Below are 16,671 nucleotides of genomic sequence, written 5' to 3' on the forward strand. Positions count from 1 at the left end.
CATTGTCGGCTGGTTAACAAATGTGGAGCGTGTTTGGATAGGAGAGGCTCACACACAGGATTATGAATAAAACATGTTGCCCTTATTAAAAATAATCTGGCTCAAAAGTGCCAGAGGCCCTCGAGGTCGATAACTCCCCCTCCCCTCCCCTGCATCCACTCCCTCCATCTAACAGGGTTCAAGGAGAGGGGTCCTGATTAGCACTGGCAACATCCATAGAATGCATTCTGAATGATCCAGTGGTGAACATGTTGAGTGGAATTAAATAAAGCAGATAGCGTTTGGCGCTTTAGGCGACACAGGAGAGTTTTAGCTGAGCTCCATCTTATTCCTACCTGAAGATCTCGCCCAGGCCCTTCAGCACGCCTTTCTTGGCTTTGTTCTTGTCCTTGTCTTTCTCCTTCTCTTTATCCCTTTCAGGTTTCCTCTTTTCCTTCCCCCCAACCTTGTCCCGATCTTTCTGCCTGTCATCTTTGGAGAGGTTGCCGTTCAGCCCAGGTCCCACAATGAGGTCGCCGCTGGTGGACATCGACTCGCGACCTGATCTGGAACTTCCCTCCGTGTCTTCGTCCACTGAAGTGAGGAGATAAGGGGGAAGGAGAGGGTGGTAAATATAGATATTGAGAGGGAAAGGGATCGGCACACTCACACAAACACAGGGAAAGAAATAAAAAATTAAATTGAAGTCAATAAAGGCAGACACTAAACTTTAACTTCCACTTGACTCCCTGCGTATCACAGAAGCTGCTTTTGAAATCAGCACACAACACCACTTCTTTTTTTTTTTTATCAGTAACAAAGCATCACTTCTTTTATCAGATGAACCATTAAAATACAAACTGTGTCCCACAAGGTATGGCACCTTTGAACAAAACACAGAATCCATGTGCCTCATTACGGCAGAATATATTGACATTGTACACCCTTTGAGAATAGTATTAACTTGCACATGTTTTCACTTAGCTGACAATTATTTCAAATGTGTACATTTCACACAGCTCACAATATAACAGTATCGTTTCCCTTTTCTGTTGCATTTCATATAAAAAAAAAAAAAGATGTGACAAAAAAGTGGAAGCCGTAATGATAGTCATATGAATCTGGTTTCTTAATTTGCTTCTCAACTAATTTCAACCCAGACATCAAATTGAAACCAAACTCCTTAGGTGATGTAGGGTTGATTAAACTCAAAGTTTCCATCACATCTAATCAGAACTGATGTGCAAAATGTAATTAATCTGTCAGTAATTATACATTTAAATAATCTTGAAAATGGCTCCCAGGGATCTTAATTGCAAATGTGGTGCACTTCGCAGTCGGCATAGCTCCTGTCAGTGCTGTATCTCTGGCTGTGAAGCGTGAGGTAGATGTCCTTCAGATTACAGCTTATTACAGTCTTGCTTGTCGTTGTCTATGTTCTGCCTTTGATGGACGATAGCAAAGAGCTTATCGTGAGGAAAGACGAGGGAGGAACCATGATAGATTTTAGGTATACGGGATGAGACAGCCGCTGGATTCACATTTCAAGGAACAGTGGGGTTTGTTTTCTCTATCAGCTATTTCTTTTAGCTGCCATCTCGGAGGAAATGACTGAAATGGAATCTCAAAATGGGGCACTGTACGGCAGGAATGAAGAGTGACCCAGCAGCTTAAACCTGCTCAATTATGCAATTCATTGCCGCACGCAGCCCCTTCCATCTCTTTCTCCACCTCCACACATTTGCAAGCAGGTTCAGGATATCAGTTTTATCACTCAATCTGCTGCCTGCTTATCATTAACTTAAGAGCAATGGCAGCAAATAGCAGCTGTGAGCTGTATCTCGCTATTTAAATTACTGAGATTAGCAGTGCTAATGTCGCTAAAGCTTAATGATGCCAAGCTGCAGATAACATACTAAACATTGTAATCCAGACCGTCCCAGAGGGCAGCGGCCGTGTGTGATTGTAAGTGTGGTCGCATGGGCATGTGTGTGTAGAGCTGGGCGATATGGAGAAAATCAAACATCTCGATATTTTTGACCAAATACATCGATGTTGATATTGTAGGGGTTGACTACTGGTGCTTTCACAAAACATTTAAACAATGAGATTTTTGATAAATAATCATCAGTAATATGGATACAATGACTAAGTGGTTAAAAGCAAATAATAAAACAGCTAGTAAGTCTGGTAAATTCTGAAAATGACATCACTTTAAAACCAGGAAAAGACGACACTTGTGTCATATCAACGATATCCAAACTTTAAGACGATATCTAGTCTCATATATCGGTCGATATATTATCAATATACTGCCCAGCCCTATGTGTGTGCATTTGTTTGTGGCTGGGTTCTTTACATGAAGTCATACAAAGGCCTCATATTGAGTTATAGAGGAGTTCGAACAAAAGGTATACGTAATTTAAATGCAATTTTGTCATCTTCCATTTCAGTCTTTCAAATAAAGCAAGACAGGAAACGAAGCTATCTCCGATCAAAAAACAGACAAAAGACTTTCACACTGGACATCAAAAGGTGAGGCCGTCCATGGCAATTTCATGGAACAGAAGGAAAAAAAAAAAGACTTGGCTGACAGCAGCACCATTGATGAAAGTGTCAGGACACTGAAAGATAATTTGCAGAGACAGACAACCACAGGAAACATGTTGTCACTTTAGTGAAACTCTACCATTAAACTTTCCTGATTTAATAATCAAGGACTTTTAAGAGGGCCTGTCAGTGAAGGTTATGACAGACAAGTAAAATTGCCAGTCTTATTCAACACATAAAAGAAGGGATTTTTGCTCAGCAGAGCAGATTTTTCTTTTTCCTTTTTTATTTCCACAAACGTTACAACACAAAGTAGCACAAGGGGAAGTGCATTTTGCCCAGCAGGATATCTTGTGGGGACACATTTTCTTTAGGTGATGCGGCATTCTTATTTTATGTAAATAAAAGTCTGGGAGCAGAGGAAGCAGCAGCTTATCTGTCAACTTTGACTATTAACCTCAGTGACGAGCACGGACTGGCTGCTTTTATCTAAATTGAAAAACAGAGTTATTTGAATATCATGGGGGAATGCAATATACCACAGCAGGGGAAATCGGTTGCTTTCCCCATTTTTCTTTGCCGAGATAAGACTGTATTTAGTGGCTTGCCGACAGAGCTTATGAGAACAAAGCGTTTCAGGCAAATAATTCCCTCTTTTTCAAATGTCCCCCAGCTCTTTTAATGGAATCCTTTAATGGTGAATGGAAATTTATATGTGGTGATTACTCTTGTGGTGTTGCAGTGTTATTACCTGTCACAAAAACGTAAGACGGCTGTCTCTCTATCCCCAACGCATGTCTTTTTGTCATCAAACACCAAGTAGGGATGGATATATTCACTGAAACGAAAGGTGGCATGTCTTTCCATTCTAATGCTGTCTTCATAGTTTAGAACAAAGTGAGGCTATTCTGGTTTCAATCCCAGTCAGGTACGCAGGAACAAATGTGAGGAATCCTGGCAAAGGTGTGCAGTGCTATGTGCCAAAACTAAATGGCACATACTGAAGCAGAGACATGTATTTCATTTACAATCATTGTAAATGAATATTAAGATTACAGAGTGCGTGTAAAATGGTTGCAATGCAAGTCTAACTTATGTGTGTAAACAGCAGAATTTCTTTCCTCATGTGCACTCTGTTTAAAAACATGGCAATGCACTTTAAGAGCATGTACGCTCCTGGGAAAACATGCTGCCACAGTCTCTGACAATTCCACTCAACATGAACTATGTGAATATTAATGAGTGTGTAACCTAGACGCTTATTGCAGAGGTGCTTTATGACACACACACATTTCTTCAGCAAAAGGGGATCCCTAACCTAGTTAACTTGGGAGTGAATCCTGCCATTCTGAAAAAGCTCTGGGGAAGCATTATTGAGTTGGCCTACATTTCACTGACTGAATTTTTTTTTGCAATGATCTACTAATACCTCTGCTATTGTACAGTATATAATGACACACATTATTCTGGATCACTACTATGAAAAACAAAAACTCTGCATGAATCACTTATGTCTGAACACTCACATGTCTCCATGCTGTTCTCTTCTTCTGCTGTTGTGACACCAGGTTTCTCATACGATTTGTCAATTGCAGCTCGGAAGCTCTCGTTGCAGCCGCGGCCCCTGGCGATCCGCGAGCGCGGCCTGTTAACGTTGATCTCACCGTTCAGCGATGTCTCGGCGACAGCCGTCTGGAGGCTTTCAAGGGAGCTGGACTTTTTCAGGCCCAGCGAGGGTCCGACCTCTGCAGAACCTATGGAAAGAGGAAATAGCGTCAGTGAGGCCAGCAGACTAGCATGTGACTCTAACTCATCCACAAAACAACCTAAAACCATTATCTCTGAGCTCATTGCGTGTCAATGAATCATTCACGTGTTGCTAGTTTCATATGGGACGATGGTATGTGGCATACTTGGCAAGCCGAGAGAAGGTGCGAGTCTGGCAATTAACATGAAAAACAAATGATGCCATTGCCTGGCCAATGAAGTGTGTGAAATGAGAACAGAGTATTATATCTTTACTGAGACATTTTCCTTTTGAGAATTATAATTCAACCTTTGTCCTTGTGCCTGCACAGTTAAATTACATGGCTGAGAGATAATACATATAAATGGGCCAATATCAAAGATAGCAATGCACAACAGCACCAGAGCGATCATAGCGTTAAACTCAACTATTATAAGTTCCCCAAATGTTTAACCTAAAACCATTCCGTAGGTGGCCCTCTCACTGCTCTCTCTTAGTTTCTCTGAGAGGCTGAGTAAAAGAGAAGGTGATGGCATTTAGACTAAGCAAATCTAAGTCCATTCATTTCCAACACCATCCTCTTGTATGCACTAGCCCAAACAACGTCTCACAGCTGCGATCTTTTGTAGAATTTGCAGATGTTAGATAGCAGGTTATAGCACATCATGAATGCAGAAGGCTCTTATGGCTTGAGATATGTTTGCAAAGTAGCTAATTGGAGTACCTCATATAGTATATATCCTATTTGTAAACAAAGTACCTCCTCAAAAGGACTCACATGGCTGATGGATAAGCTGGTAGACCAGCTGTGTGGAAAGCAAAGTGAATGTTGATCAGTCAACCTTTTCAACACTGTTACCAGGCCCCGGACAGCTGTAATTATTTTTCCAATGCTTGCCAGGGGTTTGTTTAGGGCATGTAAGTGGAGCGCGACTCAGGTATTGGTATTTCATTTTGTCAGGGAGCGTCCGTCAGTTCCCCGGAGCTCTTACCTTACCCGCCAGTTGGTAAACAAGCAGCCTGGTTGATTTTCTGTCCCCTTTATTCTGCCTCCATTCAGCATGCAGCAAAGTGCTGTCACACGTAACCAGTTGGATTTCTGAATATGTGCAAGTGAAGCCTTGTTAAATGTAAACGTCTGTGGAGGAAACTATCAGTAATAATGGATAAACTGTTGATTCAATTACTTTTGCAGCCTCGCTGACTCTCTGAGGGCATCGCACATGTCGATGGAGTCTGGACAGAGCAGCATTGTATCATTATGTCTCCCTGGAGACCACATAGACCCTCCACATGTAGTGTGAGTGTGTGCGGCCGTTTCCTCTGTGACTTCATGTGGTGTAAATAAACGTCTCCTACAGCTCTTCCTGTTGGTTTTTATCACAAATGTTGCTATAAGGTCTTGTCTTTACCCCCACTGAATAGAACACACACACACATGCAGACACTGGCTGTATGTTTGAATGGTTGTGCCCCATGCAGGGACTCCTCAAAAGGCACAAATTCGTAACATACACACACTTCAATGTAAGCTACCATTGACAAGATCCTCGACATGTTTAAAGTGGCCTAAATGAGGCATGACCCACTGCTGCTGGGTGATCACAGTGGATCTTTAGATGGAGGGTTGCACGGCCAAACACATACCAGGCAAAGAAAATAAACCCCCATCATTAAAAGAAAACTATTTGTGACCGTTGTTTGGAGTAACCCCACTGAAATACATTTGTTTTAGTGAATAAGAGACCAACACATTCTCACTTCCAACTTGTCACATTCAGCCGTTTGGTCAGGACCCCTTGGCGTCACGTTTTTTTAACGCTCTTTGGCGTGATTTTTCATCGTGCAGAGTATAGTTAGGTTTAGGCAACATAAATACTTCTTTAGGTTTAGGATAAGATTATGGTTTGGGTTAAAATAAGTGAGTTTGTTACGTAACTTGCATACGTGACATTAGTTAAGTATGTTATGTATGTAACCTAACTTATAGCGTAGGTTATGCACGTAATGTAAAATAAGTCAACGTTGACTTATGCTTTCAAATGGGACACAAACAGCGTTCTCCTGGGTGAAAGTCCTGTGTTTGTATGACACATCCATCCACCCCGATCTCCTCCCTACGTGGACTTTGTCACTTTTTATTATTATCCTCCACAGCAGACTTTGTTGCCCTTTATACTACGTCATCTCACAAGGTCGAGCAGTTGAAGGCTAGGTGGGCCACTGACCAAGCTGCCGTATTTGACGAGTTGGAACTGAGAACGGGTTGGAGAGATGGAGGCAGGAGGAGAAGAAGTGTGAATAAAGGTAAAGGTACTTTATTGTCAAATACACATACATGTAGCAAAATTCATTCTCTGCATTTAACCCATCCCTCAAGGGAGCAGTGGGCAGCCATTTACAGTGCCCGGGGACCAACTCCAGATCTGAGCCAGTGCCTTGATCAAGGGCACTAACTGGAGAACCTAGTACATGTTTTTGATGGTGGGGAAACCGGAGCACCCGGAGGAAACCCAAGCAAACATGGGGAGAACATACAAACTCCACACAGAAAGGGCCGGAACGACCTGGATTCCAACACAGAACCTTCTTGCTGTGAGGCCACAGTGCTAACCATTGGGCCGCCATGCTGCCATTTTTCTTTTTAGGGTATGAATAAGTGAAGAGATTATGAAAGAAGAGGGTAAAATAACAACACTGTGCAGAAATGCATATAAGCTGATACTGTTATCATTTTCCCAATGGCAGCTTGTCTGGTGTTGGCTGAACCCCTTTGCTATTCTTTTCTTGATCCCTTAACCAAGCAAACTTGCAGCAGCCCATTAGTGATTAGCCAGCTATCTGAGTTATATAGTCCAAACACACACCATCTAGACAGCTACTTGCAGAGGACAGATGTAGGGAAGAGCAGAGACGGATTTCTTATTTCAATCATCTTGTCATTTTCAGGAAAATTAAAGTTTGCATGCTACTTTTGGGGTGACTTTTAGGGTCACAAGGACATTCCTTTCTGCTGCGTTTGCTACCAATGCACCCTTACTGATAGTATGAGTGCCTCTCTATCATCCGTGGCGGCTATAGATCTGGTGTCAAAAAACTCAGATAGGCTAAAAGGTCAGCTGTTATTCTGTGGTGTTGGGTTTCCAGACTGGTAAACATATTGTTATGTATTTAACACACCATTTTCCCTTCTTTTTCGTCAATCTTAATAAAAGTATCCAATCCCAAGAGAACCTGGACTCAATCCTAAAAGCCATTCAAAATAAATGAACACAGATCCTATAATGCTGCTTCCCATTTAGTGGGACAAGCTCATATGCGCGCCTTCAGGCTGCATTGGACAGTAAAATGAAACTTTACTGTGTGCTACAAATGTCTAGGGGGTTAAAAGCTCTCTGGTTGCAGAAAGAGAAGATTCATTTTATTGCCTAGTTCCTCAGAAGAGGTGGGCCATTTCTGATTACTATGACAAATTGTAATGCCAGGAAAGCATGAACAGCCTTACAAGACCAAGCGAATGCAAGTAAAAATCATGTAATTCATTTGTTCGGAGGGAGTAATCACATCATGCGAAGGACAAGAGAGGACAGTCTAAAGAAAAAAAAACATAAAAAGGAAACCTAGATACAGCGTAGAAGGAAAATTCCATAATTTTCATACTTTGTGGATAAAACTCAATCAACTCTGTGCAAATGCCATGTAAATTTGAGTTTTTTTTAAGCTTATGTATAAAGCCTGCCAACAGCAGACACGCAGAAGCCAGGGTACATGTTAGACACAATGGGATTGCAAGTTAGAGCCGCACAGGATGCAAGGATGCAACAGTTCAAGGGAACACAAATGACATCTGCTGTAATCGGAAACAGGGAATTATCCTCCCACTCCGTATTCCGCACCACGATCCCCTTCGCCATTGTTTCTAGTCACAGTGGTGAATGACTGAGAGAAGCAGAGAGACAAAGAGAACGGGAGAGTGAGGCAAAGAGAGGGAGTTTGCCCATAGACCCTGGCTACCTCGAACCTGCCTTTGTTTTCATCAGAAGCAGTCCTGGCTCTCCTGGGAGAGTTTGACGGACAGCTCTCTGTATGCCAGTCTATTATGTGATTCCTATCACACAACAGAAGCCTCAGTGCTCTGCTCCTCATCTCCCTCTTATTCAGAGGGATGAAAATACATATTCCCCCATCGCATACAGACATGAGTTTGTCACTCCCCACACGTCTGGAGGAGAAATGAAAATCATCAAAATGAAATGCACAAAAAGAAAGACAATCAAACCAAATAGGGGTAAAGTGCCCCTGGAATTTTGTCATGGCCAATGACAGGATTGGCCAACCTGCTGTGTTTTTTAGCCAAATTTAGGGCAAGGACAGTTAATTGGAGAAGATCCATTGCCATTAAATGTTAAGGGGGAGGTATGGCAAACTCCATGAATAAATCAGCAGCGGTTATTACAGGAACAGGAGCCCATAGTATAATTAGAGCAGCTAAAACTATGCTCCCCAGCCATTATTCACCACGGGCCCTTGCATGTAAAGATCTGTGTACAGACAGGGGCTCCATTACACATAATTTATTCAGAGAGCCAGGGCTTTAAGCAGGGCGGGAAAAGGGTAATTATGTTAAAAATAGCCTCCAAGGTGGTCACCAGAAGGCCATGTACAGGTATCCCAGTGTAAGAGAGGCGTCCCTGGGTCGGCCAGGCTTCTATTTCTCTGCCAGTTGTGGATCATTAGCACGACAGAGGACGTCCTCTGTACTCTGTGTCACAAAGGAATCATCAATACCGGGACTGGTTAATATCTCAATCAAGGATGCTGGATACTGTCCTGTGTACCCCATACAATTATATTTCGAACCTGTTCATCCCTCTCCGTCTAGAAAATATATTACTGTAATATGCAGAAGCTGGCCACTCCCATGCCAAGCCTGGCAATCCACTGGATCAGCAACTGACCATCAGTGACTAGGCTCCATTAGTCTCTGAATGTTTGTTTTTGACAAAAACAAATGTTATACTTAAATGTCACATATCTAATATGATATGGTATGGTGTGGTATGATATACCACGTATGATTTGTTTGTCAAATATCCCTGTACACAACAGGCAAAAGTTTCCAATTAGTGCTCTCAGAAATCATTAAAAAATATCCCCTTGTGATCCAGTCATCAGCTCATTCTGTTAATTTCATGGAGTGAATCAACATGCCCCAACCAGAGCTCAAAACAGCCTGACTATGATGGATCAATTGCAGCCAGCTGAAGAGGCCAACTGGCAATGAATGTCTCTCCATTGCAAATGCCACTCCATAGCCTGGCTCCCTCTAGCCGTACACAACTCCTGGAGTAATGAGTGCTTTCTTCAATCATTTGCACCGCAGAACGATTACAATGGCACAGGTTCCCACATTAGTTGCCAAGTCTCTATTCAAGCGATGTAACTCCCTCTCAGCAATATGAAAACCTTCTTTTGATCATGCTGCAATTACCTTAAACAACTCTCCCCTCCATATTCATATAAGGTGCCAAGATCACACAGCCAATAATGGTGGTGATGAGCTGGTTATGGAGAAAGTGTGGGGCTGCTTTTCTAATCTCTATTATTGACTCATGGAGCCACCTGAACCATCATAGTGGTCCAGTGTAATAATGGTGACAGTATTGAGCTGGTCCAGGCATGGTTGCTTACCTCCATTGGTTCTTGTACTGCAGTTAATCTCATCTGCTACTGTTAAAGAGCATAAACAAGTGTGAGTGGTTAGTGCCTTCTGTACTGTACCATGTTATAGAGCACATGCAAAGCAGAAAGAGACAGAATCAGAACGTGCAGGGTCGATACTGAATAATTTGAGAATGTGATGTAAGTAGAACAGATATTACACATTGTGCAAGGGCCTGTCAATCATAAGGCTTACAAGGCAAGGTGGCTGGAATGTGCTAATGTATCATTGCAAGCCACGATACCTCACGTCGCTTTCTTTTCTTTTCTTCCCTCACTCAATCTTTTTCCCCCATCTAAATGGGATTAAACCGCGGGGTGTCTGACCAGTTTAGCCTATTTCAACAATGATGGGCTTCAAAGTCATGAATTCCATATGATGCAATTTGTGAACAAATGGAACAGGATTAAAAGGAGGGACGAAAATATCTAGTGACAGAATGAAATGAGAGTCTGTGGGGGATAGCATTGTCGAGCATGTTAACCATTTAGTCAAGGTAGCTTTGAAAGCACAGAGCAGCTTTATTAAAGTGTTAATGGAATGAAGATAGGTATGCTTACACCTGCTACTTCAACTAACTTCTGAAGAAAAACTTCAATGTCCAACAGTGTGCCAATGAAAAGGCGTAAGGATAAATGCTGGCACTATGTGCTCATTTCATTTTCAACTCTATTATACATTACCCATGGGCCATTTTTCATTGTGTGCCTTTGATGTAATAATTTCATTAAAATAATCAACATACTGTAGCAGTGTGTGCCTTTGAGATAAATAGAACTTATGTGACATCAGATCTGTACCAAATCACAATATGTAGCTTTCAATTTGAACACAGAGCTCGCGTTCCATTTATTGACTGAAACATTTCTCCTCCAGGAACTCGTGTCAGCTACTAGAGTTATTATGTGGGAGGAACAAGTTAGTTATTTCCCTCCACAATGTGAACGCTGTGATATTCTCACTGATGGATTATGATTTTATATTGGCAAGGATTTCTGTCGGCAGGATTTCTTTTTTACAAACTCAATAGGGCCCTGCAAGTGGTGGAGGGGAATGTTATTTTGAATTACATCTAATACACTGATCTTAAGAACTGAGACATAATAGAGCAATAATAGATTTGTAAAACATCAATAGGAGTGGTTATGCCAAGAGCGAGGCATTGTCTTATGAGCAGATGAACTAGTCTCTTCTGTCCAAACAAACTGCTTTATTCAAGGACTAATCACATTCACAAATAAATGCTGATGCCACTTTGGGGCAATTAAGAAGCTTTTTTGATGAAACTCTTTGATAAAATGTGCATTTGCACTGATGAGAACACCATCATGGAGCTATCTCAGGATCCTGTCCATTCTACTCACTTCCTGTGCTCAATTATATCCAATTATATTTCTATTTAACATTAAGACCATAATGGACAACATGTTTATGCTCAACTTGCTCAGTGAAACCTATCCAATGGCTAACTACTATCTTTCTCCTAAGCAGTACTTTCTGCTGAACGTTTGTGTTGTCTTGGTTCACTTTGTAGAAAAGTTTTGAGGGTGGACAAAGGCTAGGGCTAATCCAGTGAAGGTGGACCCCACAGAGCTGAGTGCAGTGGGGCGAACATGCACTAGTCTAGGGGGAAAGTCAAAGATTTCTACAGGTCTCTGGGCTCCATGTGGAATACAGTTGGCTGTTATCTGTTATGATTAGTCAGTGATCCGAGAGAAGGCAGCGTCTGCTTCAGCCTCAGTGGGAGAGGCTCTGAACACACACACCATATTCTTCCTTAGAAACAGTCAGTGTGTTTGAGAATGTGCTTGTGCATGTACGTGTATGTGCGTGCACGTGTATTACCGGCCTTCCCATCATCACTAAAGAGGCCATTTTGCTCTTCCTTCTTGTCCACTGGACACTGGGCCATGGGAAATGGAGGCCAAAAGAGGAGTGGTGGTGGCTGGACAGGTCTACAATGAATTTGTGCATGTGTGTGTGTGTGTGTGTGTGTGTGTGTGTGTGTGTGTGTGTGTGTGTGTGTGTGTGTGTGTGTGTGTGTGTGAATTTCTGTTTTCGAAAGTGTCTCCATTCCCACATTATTGTGCCTTTACTGAGACAGCAGGAAAAGGTGAGAGACTTTGAGTGCCTGAGGAATCACCGGTTACAGAGAGATCTAGTCCATCAAAACATTAGGGTGTTCAACGGGGAATGGTCAAACAATAATTCATTCAAGTTTCAGTGCAGTGTTGTAGTACTTGAGATTGGTCTCAGTCTCAAGACCACTTTTTGAAGGTCTCGTCTCGGAATCAACTGCATTTTTACTACTTTCTTGTCTCGGTTTCAAATAAAGAGGACTCAGGATTTTATTTCAAGATTGGTCAAGACCACAACCGCAGGGATTTCGCTGAATTGCCTGTCCGCATTTTCTGATTTATGCCTATGTGTTAAAACTTTCAAATGCAACCAATAACTTGACTCATATCTAATTTGAAATGTGTTACCGTAAACCCCCCTCTCCCTGCCCCCTTTACACTCACTCCCAAGAAAGTGAATGCGGGAGACAGGAGAAGAAGCTCTGGGTGTCTAACACAAATCTGGTCTTGGTCTTGACTCGGTCTCACCCTGCCTTGTCTCAATCCCTCAAAGTCTTGGTCTTGTCTCGGTCTTGATACTGGTCTTGGTGATGACTGTCTCGGTTTAGGTGGTCTTGACTACAACACTGGTTCAGTGTAAACAAATCCAGACAGTTTTGCCAGACATACTTGAATGCCAGAATTGTGACCGAAGCTCTCTCTTGTAAACATTCAGCAAAGGGCCAAATTTGTGGTTCAGCTTTGACCTAGTACTTGCCATACTTGTGCGTGCGAACACGTTTCCCATGAATTGAGAGATTACTAACATTTCAGGCACATTTACTTTGGGCTTTCCCTCCAAATAAAGTGATTAAAATAATCTGACTTAGCTGTTCCCTCGTTTACAACCTGCCTGAGGGTCTGACTGCTTGTGTGTTTTGCCCAGTCAGACTTTGTTGTAGTGATGTCGCCATGTTCCCGGGTCAGAACAAGTACAAAGTTATGGTAACCACTAAATATGATGGCCAAAAGTGTGGAAAAATTAAATTCTAGTATACTGGAATTGTGTTTTAAAGGAAAAGTTCAACATTTTGGTAAATACGCTTATTATTTTTCTTGCCGGGAGTTACATGAGAAGATTGATACCACTCTCATGGCTATATGCTAAATATTGAGCTACTGCCAGTAGCCGGCTAACTTAGCTTAGTACAAAGACTAGAAAGAGGGGGAAACAGCTAGCCTGGTTCTGCCCAAAAGGTAAGGAAATCTGCATACCTGTTCCTCTAAAGTTCATCTATCTTTTTTGTTTAATCCATACAAAAACCAATGTGTACAAACGACACGTTGCCATTTTATTTCTTGGCCAGGACCAGTTGCCAGGCAACCAGCAGAGAATTGAGTGGCCGATAAACAGTACAGTACATAACCCTCATAAAAACAGTATTTTTGTATTAAGAAATTAAAAAAAAGTATATTTCCTAAAATGTGGAACTTTTCCTTTAATCATACACTCTTGAATCCAAGCATGTGTGATGGGTGCATTTGTAGAGAAAAGCATAGCATTTACCTAGATCCATGCTCTTGGACTTCCGCGCCTTGATGATTTCCAGATCATTAGCATTTTCATATTGTTTGGTGCGTTTTTCTGACATACTCTGGCGGCCGAAGCCCTCCCTCAGGAACGAACCGTCAGGGTCCGCGTCTGGACTGAGCGAGCTGAGGAAGAAAGGAAGTATTATAATATAGCATGAGACATGGCAAATGTAGAGTCATTCCAAAAGCATACCCTTGAATCCAATGATTATTCAATTAAATATATATTTTGTAATAATCTACATCTAGTTGCAGTTATATTGCTATAGGGCATCTTTATAAACCTGGGAGATTAAATATACCTATTAATATTCATACATCCCCAAACCTCAGTCAAAAACACTCCTTCACTATCAGATAATGGCCATTGATATTCAATACTCTCTCACACACACACACACACACACACACACACACACACACACACACACACACACACACACACACACAGTTTCAATCCTTCATTTCAATGACTATTTAAATCAAGGACACCTCCACCGCTGCTGGGTGGGAGTGCTACATTTGGGTAGAAGAGGCCTGGCTAAGATGTGATAGCCCAGTGAGGTGAGGGTGCTCTGGGGTCATGGCCACTCAATAACCCCCCTCCTCCCATATGTCTGGAGCTGTGGCAGAGCCCCGCCCACCGTAGTGTGCTCCCTTTGAGATCCTTTATCTCTGTCTGGATCTTAATTGAAAACTGGAGGGGAGTGGTGAACGCAGGTTGGGAGAGGGGGACAATGTGATTTGCATGCAGGAGAGCGCATTCACAATTAAGGTGAGAACATTTTGCCATTTGAGGGGAGACAGAGGTGAGGAGATGCAGTGCTGATTTCAGGTACTTGTACTCTTTTCTTTTCATGCCACTTTCTACTTCTACTCCACTACCTTTCAAAGAGAAATATTGTAATTTTTACTCCAATACATTAATCTGACAGTTTACAAATTAAGATTTGTGCACACAAACACATGTAGTTTATAAAATACAACATTTTATATGAAATTAAACTACACAACAATATAACGGCCTACAAGTCCAGCTGAAATGATTAGACGATTAAACACTTAATTGATTGACAGAACTGTTTTGATCGTTTCCAGTTTCTAAAATGTGAGGATTTTTCTACATTGAGTACTTTTACTTTTAATACTTTGAGTACATTTCATTTAGTGCGCTGAAGCACAGAAGGGAGGGAATGGGATGAGGAGGAGGGAGGAGCGAGCTAGTCTTCGTTATGTTTGAAAATACTTTGAACGTCAACAAGAAGTAACGTCATCCAACATTGCTTAGAGCACCTTTAAGAAAGTAGTTATTTTCGATGCAGAACTTTTACTTGTAACAGAGTATTTTTACAGTGTTAGTTCTTTTACTTAAGTAAAGGTCCTGAATACTTCTTCCACCACTATTTAGAAAACACTCTCTGTTGTTGATCAGACATTGTAACCATTAAGGGTGTTTGCGTTTTTACCTTTAGAAATCCTTAAGGAGGCTGAAAAGTATGCATTTTGCATCAAAAATGACATGAAATGATCTGATCTCCCATGTGATTGAGAATGAAAATCGTTTGACCTGAGTTGGATGTTATAAAGTACTGTAGTAGGGAGGAATGTGTTTTTTTTTTGACAAAGTATCCTCTAGGAGCAGATGCTCCATCAAGAACCCTTCCCCATTTGCAATATCACTAAACAACAACTGCAGACCTGCTGGCACTTGTTTGCATGTAAACAATTCTTATTTGGGTTGTCAACCCCATTTAACAAAAGAACTGCTTCATGTGTCACCGAGGGGCGGGTGTCAACATGTCACTTTGCCGCCGACCATACCTGACAATCCCAACTAAGATCAGACCGTCTCACAGGACCAACTCCATCTGACACAGGAAGAGAGGGAGGTGGAGCAGGAAGAGAGGAATGACAGCCCAGATGTATTATTCATTTATTCATCATTGCTCGCTATTCTCCTCTCATCATTCCAAGCCCAAAAAACCGCCTGCCCTCTCTTTTTCTGTCTCCGCAAATGTCATCTGTCGGAGCGTGACGGAGACGGCACAGGAAAGAAAGGACGTAATTTCAGTCTGAATTTAGATTTCATTCGTTCTTGCCAGTATTGTGTTTTTCGGGCAAATTGAACACCAATAGAACATAGACAAAGACAAGTGAGAGGCCATTAGGTGGGATCATGCACAGCTCTGTCACACAGGTACAGAGAGTGGGCGAGTACGTGACCGTTTGTGAGAGCAATTACAGACAGAAGCAGTTGGGATGAATCAGATTCCAGCTTGTCTGAGCAAAAACGGTGCGAAATCTGTGGGCAGTAAGAGTGAAGTTCAGAGGGACAGCCCAGCGGTGGTCCAAATTCACTCAATAGGACTTCTGATTGTTGGTTTAAGCTGATGCCCATTCTAACACTGCATCTGCTTGACTTTGGTTCATGCAGAGCAATGACTAAATACCCAGGTTGGGGATCATGGGTAACCTGTAGAGAAGTAGCCAATTGTTTTGCTTTGAGCAGTCCTTCAAGCTCGAGGTACCTGCTGTCTGAACTTGCACGTAAGGTCTCTGTCTCTCTCCATACAACACTGATTCCTACCCTTTTTAACTTGTGTCCCATTATAGCCAAGGGAGTCCTACCTGCCAATCCTTGTCTCAGGTTGCATATGTCTTCCAAATTAGATGATACACTATTCACTTTTGTACAATGTAAATGCAATACAATACAAGCCAGGAAATAAGTGTGCTACTTAATGTACTAAAGGCATGGCACAGCTAGTTGTTATCTTCTAGTCTACTTAAAGCTGACATACAAAGATTCACGGTCCATTAATAGAAATACAGCACTCAATTACAGATCTCGTATTCCTTTCTACTGATTATGTATTTTCCCATAGGAATGCTCGTTGTAATAAGATACTGCTTTGAAAGTCTCTTTGCTCGGATCTAGATGCTTCTGGAGCTCAAACAGTCTACTGGTGTGTATGGAATGTAATGGAAAAGCCAATTGAAAGGACCTTAACTGGTCTAGGCTA

General features: G+C 41.9%; 1 protein-coding gene across 9 annotated transcripts in view; it reads right to left on the minus strand.

Moving 5' to 3' along the window:
• The window catches only part of LOC120552354 (partitioning defective 3 homolog), a 382,624-nt gene that overhangs the window by 110,480 nt on the left and 255,473 nt on the right, over positions 1–16,671 (minus strand). For 4 of the 9 annotated variants that reach the window (XM_039790350.1, XM_039790351.1, XM_039790348.1 and 1 more), the window contains exons 17-21: positions 13,623–13,771; positions 9,968–10,006; positions 4,056–4,283; positions 3,281–3,367; positions 336–573 (exon numbers count right to left, since the gene is read on the minus strand). In XM_039790350.1, the coding sequence (XP_039646284.1) occupies positions 336–573; positions 3,281–3,367; positions 4,056–4,283; positions 9,968–10,006; positions 13,623–13,771 (741 nt within the window). The remainder of the gene's footprint in view (positions 1–335; positions 574–3,280; positions 3,368–4,055; positions 4,284–9,967; positions 10,007–13,622; positions 13,772–16,671) is intronic. The other 5 variants (XM_039790356.1, XM_039790353.1, XM_039790349.1 and 2 more) reach the window with 4 other exon arrangements.

The sequence above is a fragment of the Perca fluviatilis genome, chromosome 22 (genome assembly GCF_010015445.1).
Source record: "Perca fluviatilis chromosome 22, GENO_Pfluv_1.0, whole genome shotgun sequence".
NCBI lineage: Eukaryota > Metazoa > Chordata > Actinopteri > Perciformes > Percidae > Perca > Perca fluviatilis.